This window comes from Podarcis bocagei (assembly GCF_964188305.1).
Source record: "Podarcis bocagei genome assembly, chromosome: 11".
NCBI classification, from domain to species: Eukaryota; Metazoa; Chordata; class Lepidosauria; order Squamata; family Lacertidae; genus Podarcis; species Podarcis bocagei.
In genome coordinates, this window is record NC_138136.1 from 4485015 (window position 1) to 4500910 (window position 15896).

The window sequence follows — 15896 nt, forward strand, 5'->3', positions numbered from 1 at the left end:
GCCGTTTCCCCCCTCACATAATTGTAAATTACCAAAAATCAAGCATAAAGTGCTTCCTGTAGGTTAGATGTTTTACATATGATTTCTTAAAACCATTAAATTTTGGAAGGAGTTAAGGTGCAGCCAGACTGGCTGGTTTTGTGGCCACTTAAAAATATTTTAGAAGGCTTTTTAATGTAATTTATGTTAGAGGTCAATGACGGACTGATTGCGGGTAAACAAGCTGAGACATACTCCAGATGAGATGGAGGTTTTGTTGATTCAGTGAATGGCCCATCAAGGAATAAGTGTTTAACCTATTCTAGATGTTGAAGGCAAAACTTTTGCATGCCTTGGTTACATCCAGATTAAGATACTGCAGTACATTCTTTGTTGGGGCAAGTATCTGGAAAGTTCAGTTGTTGCAAGGTTGTTGTTGTTTGTTTGTTTGTTTCTTACTTTATTTACAGCTGAATGCCAAACTGAGCTTCTAAGTAGTTTAAAAGTATAAAAACAATCCCACCACAGTGTTAGAAGCTGAGATATGAAAGCTAGGATCTAAATGGCACCTTAAAGCTAGGTTATGGACAGTGCTTTTTTCCTGGGGGTACGCAGGGGTACGGATACCCCTAAGCATTTTGTAAATCTAAGTTTGGCCTTATTGAGGGGCAGTATTTCAATAGGAGTAGGAAAATGAGAGTACCCCTAAACATTTTAAAGAAAAAAAGCACTGGTTATGGGCGCCACAATGGAGTCTCTAGGCGTGCTTTTTTATAACAAGAATACAAAGCTGAAAATGAGTGAACTGCAGCTAAAATCTTGTGTTCATTTTTCACATGGTCTAGTCCTCATCTGAAGGCTGCAAAAAACAAAGCCATACTTCCCCTGCCTGCTCCCCCAATATTCTTATGAGGGTCCCTTCTCCAATCTTCAAAGAGTGGCTGGAAGGGGGGAGGTGGCAAAAGGTCCTCCTTTCCTTCCATCAGTGGCAGTTTTAATCTGAAATCTTAGGCACAGTATTGCACCCAGAGCTCAGAAACTGCTTGCATTAATGAAATTCCCTGTCTCAAAACTTTAAAAGATAATTAATTAAAATATGCAATGAAACAATCCCTTTAAACAGTACAGCAGTTGAACTCCCAACCAGAGTCTCCTGGTTTAAGGGAATGGCTGTGTAAATAGGTGCATCTTCTAAAGTACAATGCCAATACAGATCGGGGCCTCTTGTATTTCATCAGGTTCTATAAGAACTATATTTCACTTGGTTCTATAAAATTGGTTCTATAAAACCAGTGCCAACAGTAAAAAAAGCTTTCTTCCCCACCATCGCAAGCTGATAATCATTAGGCCATGGTAAAACTAATTGGGTTCCATTTGCTGATCTTAGTGTCCTTACCAGGCAAGGTGAGCAATTCAGCATTGTGCTAAGGTGATCATTTGGCTTGCCAGACAGAATAATCCCTGTCCTCCCACTGTGTGCTGTTCTGGGGGTTCTCCTAAAGCTCCCAGAGCCAATTTTGAGGGGAGTGGGAGTGGAGTGAAGCCCTATATATAGTGCTGGGGGAAATGCTTAAGCTGTGCTTCTGCTGATGGGATACATTAGTTGAATCTGACCCGTGATATCTAAATTAGATTGATGCCTACAAAGTTGTGACTGTACTAGGAGACACAGCCTTTGAAGATGGAAAAATGCTATAAATAGCCTGTTGATGCAAATGCACAACAGAAATAAGGGTTGTGTACAGACATGCTCAATTATAAGAAGGTACAAGATTTATATAATAAGCATCTTGTATAAGTAGTACAATGGTACCTCATGTTACATACCACCCCCCCCCTTGCGAATGCTTCAAGTTACACACTCCACTAACCCGGAAGTAGGTCTCCTTGTCGCAGACTTTGCCCCAGGATGCGAGCGGAAGTTATGCTCTGGTGGCGCGCACGCAGCGGGAGGCACCATTAGCAAAAGCGCACCTTATGTTACGAGTGGTTTCCATTTATGAATGGACCTCTGGAACCAATTAAGTTCGTAACTGGAAGTACCACTGTATAAGGAAATAGTTAAACAACATGGAACAGCTGGTGCCATCATAGCCATATCAAATCGTTTTTGAAACAGATGCATCTTGCTGTGTAGCATTTGTTTTGCACCGATGTGTCACTAATTCCAGACCAGCAGTGGAGGTTAACTTGTCTATATAAGTGATAAGATGTCAGATTTCTTCTTCCAAACAAACAGTGGTTTGTTCACTCATTAGCAATCAGCAGACCATTGGTCAAATTATTTAGTGCCATATCTTCTGTTGTCAGGGAGACCACAGGTATGTTGCTATTATCAAGTTTTGTGATTTATGCAGTAAGTATTTTGAATGCACTTATTCTTTCCAGCTGTTCAGTTACTTTTAAAAAATTGTCTGGATCAGTCATGTGTCTGTCATGAAGATAGACAAAGGAGGGCATGCATGCAGTTTTGTTGCCATCCTTTTTAGCTTGAATAGGCATTTTACATCCATTAGACAATTTCTGTTGTAGCAGAAATAATTAAAAGCCCTGTGGCACCTTGAAGACTAGCAAATTTATTACAGCATAAGCTTTCATAGAGTACAGTCTATTTCTTCAGATTCTTGAAGTGTTAACCTGAAGTTTGCAGGCATGTGGATACATGGTTGGTGGACAGAAATTGTTGTTGTTAATTTATTTATACTCTGCCTTTTTCCCTAGCAGAGACTCAAGGCAGCTTACAGATAAAAAACAATAAAGAAAAACAATCAAACATTGACAGAGTTAAAACTACATATATCTATCTCTATAGCTATCTGTTTCTATCTTTCCAGACATGTAATATACAAATAATTAAAATAAAAACAGCACAGGACTAGCCCTTTCATTACAAAGCAGTCAGTTCCAAAAAAACCTGTTGGAACAGTAATGTCTTCACCTGCTGGCGGAAGGACAAGAAGACCAGTCTAACTTCTCTAGAGAGGGAGTGCCAGATTCTGGGAGGAGCCAGTGAGAAGGCCTAAATGTATGCCAAATAATTGCTGTGATCATTTAACTAAGCAATGTTGATGATAACACCTACTATTACAGTTGGGGTGCCTCGTTATATGGACCTTAGGGCACCAATCATCCCAAGTTACTTGCAGAAAACTACTGACTTTCAGAGGAAACTACAATCCACTCCATTGACAATCTCTTAGAGAATATCATCCTAGCTGCCAAGAACTTTGAGGCTCTTGAAATCAACACCTTCATAAAGATGAGCTATAAGCTACATATGGGAGAAAGATAAATTGTGCAGAGTAGATGGTGTAAAACTGCTGTCTGACGATGTATGTGAATGGCACAATGTTTGACTGGAGTTTTTCTTAGTCTTGATAATTTTCTGATGTTGACATGTTTTGGGCCACCTCATTTTTAACTGTCTATAGACCACCTTTAGTCATTATTTCTACCTGATCTGGAATTTGCACATTACTTTTCATACTGTTGACTCTTCTATTTAGTGTCATTTCATGCACAAAGCTTCCTCTCTATGGTTGCAGTGTACAGATCTGGTGCTGAATTGTGGCAAAATAAGAAGCATGGCTTTTCCTTTTAATTACAGGCCCTTTATCTGCAATGATTAAAAAGGTTATGGATGCATCATAGTAAATGAAATAACACATTACTTTGCCAAATTATCATTATTTATTAACATGATACAGCTTCAGTGACATGACTCTGGAAGGGTTAGATCATTCTTCCGCTATCTTGCACCTGTTTTAAAAAGTATGACTTCAGGAATTACAGTCTCTCACAGGTGTGACAATGAGCGGGAATGAATGGGCTACCAGTTAGAGGACATTTCTTTTAAATGGGAAGCCTCATGGCAGTCCCTGCATGATTTTGTACCTTGGAAGATCAGGGCTCTAGATCATGTAGGGAGTCTTCATGAGTACAGCAGGCTCCCCATTTCAAAAGTTTGCTCTGCAGCTTGCACAGGGTGACAGAACTGGAGCTTGGGCTTCCCTCTCTGCCATATGATGCTACTCAAGTGAGGGATTTTAATGCCTACAGAGCTCTTACGGCTCCTATTTACAGTCATAACGTGGTAGGAGTTAATACAATTTGGGCATCCAAACAACAAATGATAGGAAATAAGTTGAATAGCGAATATGTTACAAGCCTGAAATAGCTTGTTTAAATTGGATAAGAACTCATTACTTCCAAGGTACAAGTAATGTAATGTTTAAAATCAGCATGTAATTTCAGTGAGCTCTGTTTCTCACAAGGCAAGGAAAATGGAGGTGCTAGCAATGAAACTTATTTGCTGCTAAGCCATTGGACTAGGGGTAATTTTCAAATAAATAATGCATTTTCTACAGATTTCTTGGCTATGTATATAAGTCACTATTAATTTAACGAGGACAGTGACTGCAGTTTTCACTTTAGCCTAAGTATAGCTAGTGTTCTGGGAGTGGCAGTTTTGAACTGTGTATGCCCTTCCCTTCTGGAAGGAATTTCTCTCTCCTCCTGGTGCTGATCTCTCAGTCCCAATGATCCCTCTTGGAATATGAAGGATTAAGGAAAAGATACTGCTTGGAATATTGCTGGTGCTTGGAAAGATGAGACGAAAGGCTCTTGCACTTCACACACCACCACCTGACCATGTAATATGATAGTACAACACAGCCATGAGAGCTGAATCCCATATGAGATACAGCATTATGGAGTGAAATATTCAATCTCTAAAAAGCAGAGGAACACAAAAAACAGGCAAAATTCACAGACAGTACCAGCTTCCCCCACATACATTAAAAACTGCCAGAGCATAATGGAGAATTTTGTAAAACTGCCATAGTAGCTCATAAAGAAAAGTTGTTGCAGTGGATTGATGTCTAGAGTGTATATCTGGTAACTAATTTGTGCTGAATACTTGAGCTATTTTTGCATATTAATAGAACCTGGCCAAACTGCAATATGTTGGTATTCTGGGAGAAAAAGAAAAACGCTGATCCTTAAACCAGTCATAGTATTCTGACCCTTATCCTTATTTTAATTGATTTCGACAGGATTTGTTTTTAATTAAATGTGTCTGTGATCAAATCCTGAGGGTACCATGTTTAAAAAGCCTATATGTTTTAATTAATGGCATTAATCCCCCAAAATGTGGCATGTGTGCAGAAGCTTCCTCTCAAACATTTATATGTTTAATATACTGTATTTTTCTCTGTATAAGACTAGGCTTTTTTAACCAAAAAAATTGGTTTAAAATTGGGATTCGTCTTATACATTGATAGTGCTGAGGGGTGTTTTCTTAGTTTGGAGTTCCCAAAAACAGGGGGTGTCTTATACATGGTGGTGTCTTATAAATGGAAAAATATGGTGTATGGATCCTTTGTATTGCATGGAAAAGTACTGAGGTGACAATTCTGTTGATTCTGCTTAAATTTTTGATTTCAGCTCGTTCGATTGGACAACTTTTTTGCATATTGGAATGTGAAGTCTGAAATGTTTTATCAGGGTGGTTTTAAAGAATCTTTGGTGAGTGAAAAAAGTATGATATTAATGCCATAAATTGTTTCAAGATAAGGTTTGCTCAGTAGGGATTGCATTTTGTTGAATATGTTGGATTTGAAGTCTTTGGACTCAAAATGTATTGTTCTTTCTACTGTATTAACACTGCAGTCCTGTCCTAATTTACTTGGGAATAAGCCCTTCTGAACTTCATAGAAATTTCTTCTAAATACATGTGATTTTATTTATTTAAGGCATTTATGTATCAAATCATTCTTAAATATCTCTCACCTTCAAATGATGTAGGATGACCAAATGCAAAATAGGAAAAAGTCCCAGTGCCTTTAATTATTAGAGAGGGTGGGATTTTGACAGGTGTACATTGTGTAGGGTTGGGAGAGGTTTTACTTGCTGAAATTCTTTCTTCCTCACAGTTTTTTTTAAGAAAGTATATCCCTCTATGCCTCTGAATGTCATGGGAATCTCATACTTGTAGCAAAATGCTGCTAAACAGAAGGTTTGTTACAGAGTCAAGTCTGACCAGTTCCTGTATCTTTCTAGATCATTTTTCTGGAAATGGGGGATATGGATATATATATATATATATATATATATATATATATATATATATATATATATATATATATATATATTTGCTTTCGTAGATTTTCACGGGTACAGGAATGTAGGTTTTGGTGTCTTCGGGTGTCTTCCCGTGTAAGAGTTGGGGTGTCTAGGCGACGTTTCGACGAGGTCTCACTCGTCATCTTCAGGCTGGTGCTTTCGGCTTCTTGTTACTAGAACAGAGCCCTCACTCAAGATATCCCTCAAGTAATTAATGAACAAAAGAAGAAAAGGCACATTAACCTAGGAACTTCCTATCTGCCCAGAACGTTGGAGGCTATAAACCACACCCCTCAACAGTATTTATAGGAACTCAAACACTGAGATCCTGCTCTGTTCTAGTAACAAGAAGCCGAAAGCACCAGCCTGAAGATGACGAGTGAGACCTCGTCGAAACGTCGCCTAGACACCCCAACTCTTACACGGGAAGACACCCGAAGACACCAAAACCTACATTCCTGTACCCGTGAAAATCTACGAAAGCAAATATCTCACCTCTACGGGGAGGAAACCTTCCAGCTGACAAGAACCTACGAGAAACTAGAAATCCGAAGAGCCACCATCTTATGTGATCTCTTGTTCCTACGCAACTGCCGAGACAACAACTTAATTCCCACATGCTTCCAACTTAAATTCCACTCTAAAACCCCAGCTACCGAAAGGATCCTGAAACGAACTGAACTATCCCTAATCAGAAACGAACTACATAAGAAAAGATACCTACTAAACCAAACCAACAAAGATCTGCTCACTCTTCACCTCAAACTCTGTAACAAAATCCACCCTGCACTCTGGGACAAATGCAAACAACTAGCCGTTTGGAGAGCTGAAACAGAGTCCTCACATAAGACAGACATACACACCAACAAACTCCACAAACTAGAGAAACGCCAGAAGCCCAGCCACCCTCCACAACAACCCATGAAACCAACAGTACATAACATATCAGACAGGATCCTCACCTCAACTGAAACCAAAGTACTCTCCAAAGGTTTCAACTTTGCAGTCGCCCCGAGACGCATCCCCACGGAAAACATCATATGCGGAGTCGAAGCTAGCCTAACCAAAATCAACCCAGATGAAGCCAATAAAATCAGACTTGAAGTCACCAACATCCTCTGCTCCAGCAAACCACCCAGAAGCAATTTACACAAAGAAGAACAGAAAACACTCACCAACCTGAGGAAAGACAACAACATAATCATTCTCCCAGCAGACAAAGGTAATGCCACTGTTGTGATGAACACATCGGACTACCAAGCAAAACTATCAAATCTACTCCAAGACCCTACCTACCAACCTATAAAAACAGATCCCACCACCTATCTGGAAAAAACCACCAAATCCAAAATAAAAGCCTCTCCTATCAGTGAAGAAATCCAGCTAAGAATCATCCCCAGAGAAAAATCATCCAGATGCCCCAAACTCTACGGTCTCCCCAAGATACACAAAGAAGGAACACCACTCAGACCAATAGTCAGCTCCATAGGCTCACCTCTACAAAATCTCGCTAAATTTCTCGCTAAGCAACTTCAGCCCTATGCAGAATCTATCGCTTCACACGTTACAAACTCCTTCCAGTTCATAGAAACAATAAAGAAGCAAAACCTACATCCCGATGACCTACTTGTGAGCTTCGATGTTGTATCTCTCTTCACACAAGTGCCCATTAATGAAGCCTTGACAGCCATTCAAAACAAATACAATCCCCCCGAATACATCCTGGACCTGACCAACCACTGCCTAACCAACACGTACTTCATCCACAATGGACAAAGATACAAACAGATAGAAGGAGCACCTATGGGATCACCCCTCTCACCGGTCATCGCAAATCTGTACATGGAACACTTTGAAACCAATGCTTTAGACAAGTCAGAACACAAACCCAAACTTTGGCTCAGATATGTTGACGACACCTTTGTAATTTGGCCACACGGGAAGGAAAAACTAGATAGCTTCCTCACACATCTCAACAGCCTACACCCCAAAATACAATTCACTATGGAAATAGAAGCCAACAACCAACTTCCCTTCCTTGACGTCCTAATCTACAAAAAACCTGATGGCTCCCTAGGACACACTATCTACCGGAAAAAAACACACACCAACCGCTACTTACATGCACAATCACACCACCACCCTGCACAAATAAACTCCGTAGCCAAGACTCTCATCTCCAGAACCAAACGTCCGGCTGACAAAGACCACTTGACAACTGAGTTACAGAATCTCTCAAATGTGTTAATCGCCAACGGATACCAGCAAAACAGGGTTACGAAGCTAATCCAAAAAGAAACACCCCCCAAAAACCAAGACACAGAAGAAAACAATGGCATGGCCCTCCTTCCTTATATCAAGGGCACTACAGATAAAATTAGCAAAATCCTCCATAAACACAATATCAAAACAGCCTTTTGCACCAACCAAAAAATAGCCAATATCCTCAGAAACCCAAAAGATAAAATCCAGTTAGAAAACCAAGGGGTCTACGAAATACCCTGCAAAGTCTGCCCAGCCACGTACATTGGACAAACAAACAGACGAATAAATGCACGTATCGCAGAACACAAGAATGCCGTCAAAAAAGAAGAAAAAACTTCCTCTCTTTACCAACACATGAAAGAAACAGGACACGAAATTAATTTTGCAGATTCCAAATTGCTCTTTAACATGGAACATCACCACAAGAGAATAATCATGGAAGCCATCGAGATAGAGAAACACCCTCACAACATGAACAAGCGTGACGACACGTCCCGCCTGCCAGACATCTGGAAATTAGCCCTCCCCACAAAAACCGACACCAGAACCAGAGGCACACAGAACGCCATCTCCAATCAACCACACCAGACCCAAACCCAGACCCTCTCCACAGATAAATTACAGACACCATCCAGTAGCCAAACCATAGTGGCACCTCCGGATGCTGCACCCCCCTGCAATCCCTACACAGATCTGGCTGGCACAGGGCACAAAACCACAGCTCGCCCCTATACACGAAGCCAAGCCAGAGCACAACTAAGTGCAGTACAGCCATCTTCTCAGAAAAACTCTTCACAAGGTCAAGAGGTCAAGACACGAAAGCTTTAGCAACTAATCCACACCTAATGACCCTCCTAAGTGGTACTCAGAATATCACTCAAGTAATCACTCAAGATATCCCTCAAGTAATTAATGAACAAAAGAAGAAAAGGCACATTAACCTAGGAACTTCCTATCTGCCCAGAACGTTGGAGGCTATAAACCACACCCCTCAACAGTATTTATAGGAACTCAAACACTGAGATCCTGCTCTGTTCTAGTAACAAGAAGCCGAAAGCACCAGCCTGAAGATGACGAGTGAGACCTCGTCGAAACGTCGCCTAGACACCCCAACTCTTACACGGGAAGACACCCGAAGACACCAAAACCTACATATATATATATATATATATATATGAGAGAATGAGAGACTTTGATTAGACAATCAGACCTTGTATCTTGAAAATAGTTTTATTTAGCTGCTGAGCAGGAAAGTACAGCTTGATTTGAAGCATTCTGCTCTTGGATGTTAATATTCCATTTTTATACTTTATTTCTATTTCCCCTTTCCTCTACAAAAGAGTAACTTAAAAAGTGGAGTTGCGGGCACTGACATGATTCCAGAAGGCTACAGCTTTGGTAAGTTCTTCATAGTATCTGTAATTCCACATATGGTTTCTATGATTGTGTAGTTCTCTAGCTCTGGCCCTTCTGATCATGTGTATATTTATTTATTTATTGAATTTATATACTGCCCTATACCCAGAGGTCTCAGGGCGGTTCACAGAACAAAATCAAAATATAAAATCATAACATATATAATCAAAATAAAAACAACAACCCAATAACACCCACCAAAAGAAAAAATTCAAGGGCATCAGATGTCAATCAAATCAACCAAAGGCCTGGTTAAAAAGGAACATTTTTGCCTGGTCCCTAAAGGTGTATAATGAAGGCGCCAGGTAAACTTTCCTAGGGAGAGCATTCCACAGATGGGGAGCCATTGCAAGGAAGGCCCGTTCTCATGTTGTCACCCTCCAGACCTCTCGAGGAGGAGGCACATGAAGAAGGGCCTCAGAAGATGATTTCAGGGTCTGGGCAGGTTCATATGGAAAGAGGCAGTCCTTGAGGTATTGCACTCCTGAGCCGTTTAAGGCTTTACAGGTCAAAACCAGCACTTTGAATTGCGCCTGGAAACTTATTGGTAGCCAGTGCAGTCAGACCAGGATCGGTGTAATATGCTCAAACCTTCTTGCTCCCGTGAGCAACCTAGCCGTTGAATTCTGCACTAGCTGAAGTTTCTGAACCGTCTTCAGAGGCAGCCCTACATGTAACACATTGTAGTAATCTAACCTTGAGGTTACTAGAGCATAGACAACAGTGGTTAGGCTTTCCCTGTCCAGATAGGGGCGTAGCTGGGTTACCAGCCAAAGCTGATGAAAGGCAGTCTGGACCACTGAGGCCACCTGAGCCTTGAGTGACAGTCAAGTATCTAGGAGTAACCCCAAGCTACGAACCTACTCCTTCAGATGAAGTGTAACCCCATCAAGAGCAGGCGAACTCCCACCCACCTGGTCTTGGGAACCACCCAGTAACAGTGGCTCAGTCTTATCTGGATTGAGCTTCAGTTTGCTGGCTCTCATCAAGGCAAGGCACTGGTCCAGCGCTTCCATTGCCTCACCTGCAGATGTAATATCAGTCATACCTCGTGTTGCATTTGCTTCAGGTTGAACGTTTTCAGGTTGTGTCCCGCGGCGACCCGGAAGTACCGGAAAGGGTTACTTCTGGGTTTTGCCGCTCGCGCATGCGTAGACACTCAAAATGACGTCATGCGCAGAAGTGGCGACGCGCAGACGTGGGTTGCGTTCCCCTCAGGTTGCGAACGGGACTCCGGAACGGAATTCGTTCGCAACCAGAGGTACCACTGTAGAGCCGAGTGTCATCAGCATACTGCTGGCAATGTACTCCAAACCTCTGGATAATCACACTGAGTGGTTTCATGTAGACATTAAACAACTTGGGGGAAAGGATTGAGCCCTGCTGAACCCCACATTGAAGGTTCCACAGGGCTGAAAAGCATTCCTCAAGTAACACCCTCTGGGAACGACCATCCAAGTAGGACTGGAACCATCGCAAAGCGGTGCCACCCAGCCCTAGTTCGGAGAGTCGCTCCAGAAGGATACCAAGGTAAATGGTATCAAAAGCCGCTGAGAGGTCGAGAAGAATTAACAGGGTCATGTTTCTGTGCCAAAACTGGGCCTAAAGCCTGGTTGAAATGGATACAGAACATCAGCTTCCAAAAGCGTCTGGATCTGGTCTGTGACCATTTGCTCCAGAACCTTGCTCAGGAAAGGGAGGTTAGCAACTGGCTGGTAGTTAGTTAGGTTTTCTGAATCTAGGGAAGGTTTCTTAAGGAGTGGTTTTACCACTGCCTCCTTCAAACAGGCAGGGACCTCCCCCTCTTGTAAAGAGACATTGATCACCTCCCTGGCCCAGCCAGCTGTTCCCTCCCTGCTGGTTTTTATCAAGAAGGGCAAAGGTCTAGAGTGCAACTGGTTGCCCTGACTGATCCCAGCACCGTGTCCACATCCTTGAGCCTTACCAACTGAAACTCATTCAACACAACAGAACTAGACTGTGCTCTGGGCACCCCATGGGATTTATCTGCTATAACAGCGGAGTCAAGGTCTTGGTGGATGCAAGTGATTTTATCCTCAAAATGCTTTGCAAACAAGTCACAGCGAGCTACCATTGGTTCTATCACCTCCTTTGGGCCAGCCTGTAAAAGGCCCTGTACAACCTGGAAAAGCTCTGCCAGATGACATAATGAGGATGCAATGGAGGCAGCAAAGTTTTTGCTGCCTTCATTGCCACTAGGTAGGCTCAATAATGAGCCCTTACCAGTGTTCGGTTACATTCATTCAGATCTTTCCTCCACTTGTGTTCAAGCTGTCTCCCAGCTTGTTTCCTCGCCCTAAGCTCTGGAGTGTACCAAGGGCCCAATTAGGTTCCACAAAGTGGGAGAGGATCCTCAGGTGCAATCGGGTCAATAGTCCGAGTCATTCGGGTGTCCCAGAGGTCGGCCAGGGCTTCGACAGGGGCGCCAGTCATATTAGTTGGAATGCCCCCCCCCCAGCTGTTTGGAATCCCACTGGATCCATCAGTCTCCGAGGGTGGACCTTCCTAATAGATTCCTTGCCTCATTGGAGGGGAAAAGGTGCTGACATCCTAAATCTCAACAGGAAGTGATCTGACCATGACAAGGGACTGATGTCAATGTCCCTCAGCTTCAAATCACCCTCTTTCTGCCCAAAAAAACAAGGTCCCGAGTGTGGCCTGCCATGTGCATTGGGCTGGTGACATGTTGGGACAGCCCCATGGTTGTCATGGTAGCCGTGAAGTCCTGAGCTGTCCCAGAGCTGGCTGCTTTGGCATGGATGTTGAAGTCTCGCAGAACCAGTAGTCTCTCAGCTAGGAGAATATCTGTAATAACAGCAGGTCAGGGACTGTTATGTTGGAATCTTTCTCCACTATGAGCTTCCTGTTCTTACATCCTCCTCCTCAATAATAATAATAACAGTAATAACAAAAATGGTAATTTCTTTAAGTAGATAGTGAGGTATATAGCCCAGGTGTGGTCAGAAGGTAAATCAGGGGTTATTCTTAGTTCCTGGATAATTTGCAGCAGTTCAGCAAAAAATTCAGACTCCCATCAATGTGCTGCACTTCTTCAAGGGCCAACATAGGCGTGCCTATTTTATCCTTATTAAAGTTTAAACCAATAAGTTTGACTGAAAGTTAGGAAAGCTAGTGACTGTCTCAAGGCCATATTGTGTTTTGTTGATGAGGTCTGTTGAACCACCACATTCCATCTACTATACCACACTGACAGCTGAGGAGGTTGCCTCAGGGATGCTGGCTCATTCATAGGTTTCCTCATTTCACAACAGAACCTTTGTTCTGTGCATAGTTCTACTCATATAGACTACATTAGCAAGCACACTGCTTGTGATTGGGGAAGTGTTCACGAAGACAAGTGTTACTGCCTGGTGAGTAGCAGGGAATCCTGTTTTCTTTGCTCACAATAGTCAAAAAGAGAAGATCTACTCATAAATGATAAAGCAGTTTACAGGATCCACTTCCCTTTTGACTGCCTTGTTCTAAAAAAAATTTGTTTTTTGTTGTAGTATTCCGTCCAATATCAGCTAAAGCCAAGCTCCGTATGAATCCACGATCTGATGTTGACTTTTCTGCACCAAAACTAGATCTAGATGTGAATCTTCAGGATATAGGCATAGAACTTAATAAACCACAGGTAACTTTCCAGAAATGATTTTAATTGAAATAAACTTCATTTTTCTCATGGACCCGGAATCACATTATAACTTAACATTCCTAACACATTCCCTGTTGCAGATGAACTTTCTAAAATAATAACAATAATATAATGATAACACCCTCACCCCCACACCCCCCCATCCCTACAGCTGAACTTTATATGTAGATGGTTTCCCCCTGCTTGCATTGCTTCCCACCCCCTCTCACTGCCCCAGTTTCCCTCCCCAGAACTGTAGTGTGTGTTCTTCCTCACTTCCAAACCACAAAAGAGTTGGAATGTCTCCCCTCTGTCTCTCCCATCCATAGCTTCCCTTCAAAAGAATCTCTCTTCCCACGCTACCCCATTTATCTTTCTTTTCCCCATATTCCCATCATCTGCTACAAAATGTCTTCCTAGGGGCCAGAGAAGGTGCAAGGAGAGGCCCTCCGCTCCAGGTCATGGAAATACCTCCCTCTCCTATACTCCTCCTCGGGTGACCCAGTCAGATTCAGGTGGATTTCTGCAAGGGCTGAATTCCAAATTCAGGCTCATTCCATGTGCCTCTTGCACCTGCTAGTGGCTTAGACAGACAGTACAAATTATATAGAGAAAGAATTATCAAATTTGTGTTCCTCATGTTGTACACTGCCCTAGAATCTTTTGATAATCTTTTCATAAAGGGTGGGAAAAATGAATTAAATAAAGAAATAGTTTTAATGTAACTGAATTGTGAGGCCAACAGATTTCATTCATTTCTGTGTACATAATACCATATTATACAGTGAGAGCAATAATACACTGAACACATAAATAACATACAGTGGTACCTCGGGTTAAGTACTTAATTCGTTCCGGAGGTCCGTACTTAACCTAAAACTGTTTTTAACCTGAAGCACCACTTTAGCTAATGGGGCCTCCCGCTGCTGCTGGGCCGCCAGAGCACAATTTCTATTCTCATCCTGAAGCGAAGTTCTTAACCTGAAGTACTATTTCTGGGTTAGCAGAGTGTGTAACCTGAAGCGTATGTAACCCGAGGTACCACTGTATATCAGAAGAGACTGAATCTAATTATACAATCAGCTCAGCTCAGTATCCAAAAACCTGGCTGCATTGATAAATTATTCAATACACTAAACAGTAACAGAGAAAAAAATGAAATAAACTATGTAATCTTATGGTCCTTGAGAGGCTATCTCAGGGACTGTAGGAAGCATTGGACCATCCTTTCCAAGGGCAGAGAGAGTGTTCCAGCTTCAGAGAGGGAGATCCAGTGTCGAATTCCCCTTCTCCTGTACCACAGAATCTACTGTGGATATCACCCTTATTATTTTGGTAAAACTGAAAAGGCTGTGTGCTAGGCGTAGATCCAGCAACTTCTCAGTCCTCTGACATGCCCTCCCCACAAGCAATGGCAAAAACTACCCCCGTCCAGCTCTGAATGACAAGAAATTTTTTTTTAAAGGAAATGAAAGGAAGGAGGAGTGCAAGAACATTTGTCTGCCCTCATGCCTGCCCTGCTGGCAAGGAGCACAGCAGGGCATTGAATGAAGTGTATCAGCTGCCTTAGGTCTTTCCTCCCTATGCCTAAAATAGTACAGTGGTACCTCAGGTTAAGAACTTAATTCGTTCTGGAGGTCCGTTCTTAACCTGAAACTGTTCTTAACCTGAAGCACCACTTTAGCTAATGGGGCCTCCTGCTGCCGCCGGTACTTAACCTGAGGTACTATTTCTGGGTTAGCAGAGTCTGTAACCTGAAGCCTCTGTAACCAGAAGTACCACTGTACTTAAAATATATTGTAATAAAGCTTAGAGACAACTTGTTGCCACCTGCTGGATATCAGAGCAATATGCAGGAAAAATAACAAGTGTGTTCTATACATTGCTGACCTGCTCACAGGGACCCCCACCCCCAGAGTAAGGCCTGAGCCAAGAAGGGGGACAAACAGGACAGTCTGGGATTTAAGAATTGGCCACAACTTTATTGATTCCAGATGTAGGCTGGATTTGGCCTAGGCATTGGGTGTATATCGCTCACACCCCCTCACATGACAGGGTCAAGCCACGTATGACCCTCCCAAGGCCGCTGAAGTAAGCTCTATGGCCCATCTGCTGCACACCTTGGCTTTTGGGATAGGATGAAGCTGTTGAGGACGTTTCTTCGTTTGCCTGGCTGCTTATCAAAAAGAAGTTTCAGCATGCCCTTCAGCTCATTGGTCAAAGACTATATGGTGCTAGTATCAGTTGGACATCTTGTTATTCATTGGGAACATCACCCAAGTCAGAGCAAGAGCCTTATCAACAATTGTCTGGGTCAAATGGGGAAATTTCTATGTTATGTTGAAAATCAATAATAATTTCTATTTAAAACAAATAATGGTTTGGCTCAATTCCTTCTGGCAAGATTCTTAGGTCAGGGTCTGACATTAAAGGTTTTGCTTCTCTGTCTTTGCTT

The 15896-nt window shown here is 42.3% G+C and overlaps 1 protein-coding gene across 3 annotated transcripts in view; it reads left to right on the top strand.

The window, feature by feature from the left end:
- VPS13A (vacuolar protein sorting 13 homolog A) overlaps positions 1-15896 on the top strand; it is a 152910-nt gene that overhangs the window by 16941 nt on the left and 120073 nt on the right. For all 3 annotated transcript variants that reach the window (XM_081213486.1, XM_081213487.1, XM_081213488.1), the window contains exons 9-11: positions 5425-5505; positions 9708-9765; positions 13314-13441. In XM_081213486.1, the coding sequence (XP_081069612.1) occupies positions 5425-5505; positions 9708-9765; positions 13314-13441 (267 nt within the window). The remainder of the gene's footprint in view (positions 1-5424; positions 5506-9707; positions 9766-13313; positions 13442-15896) is intronic.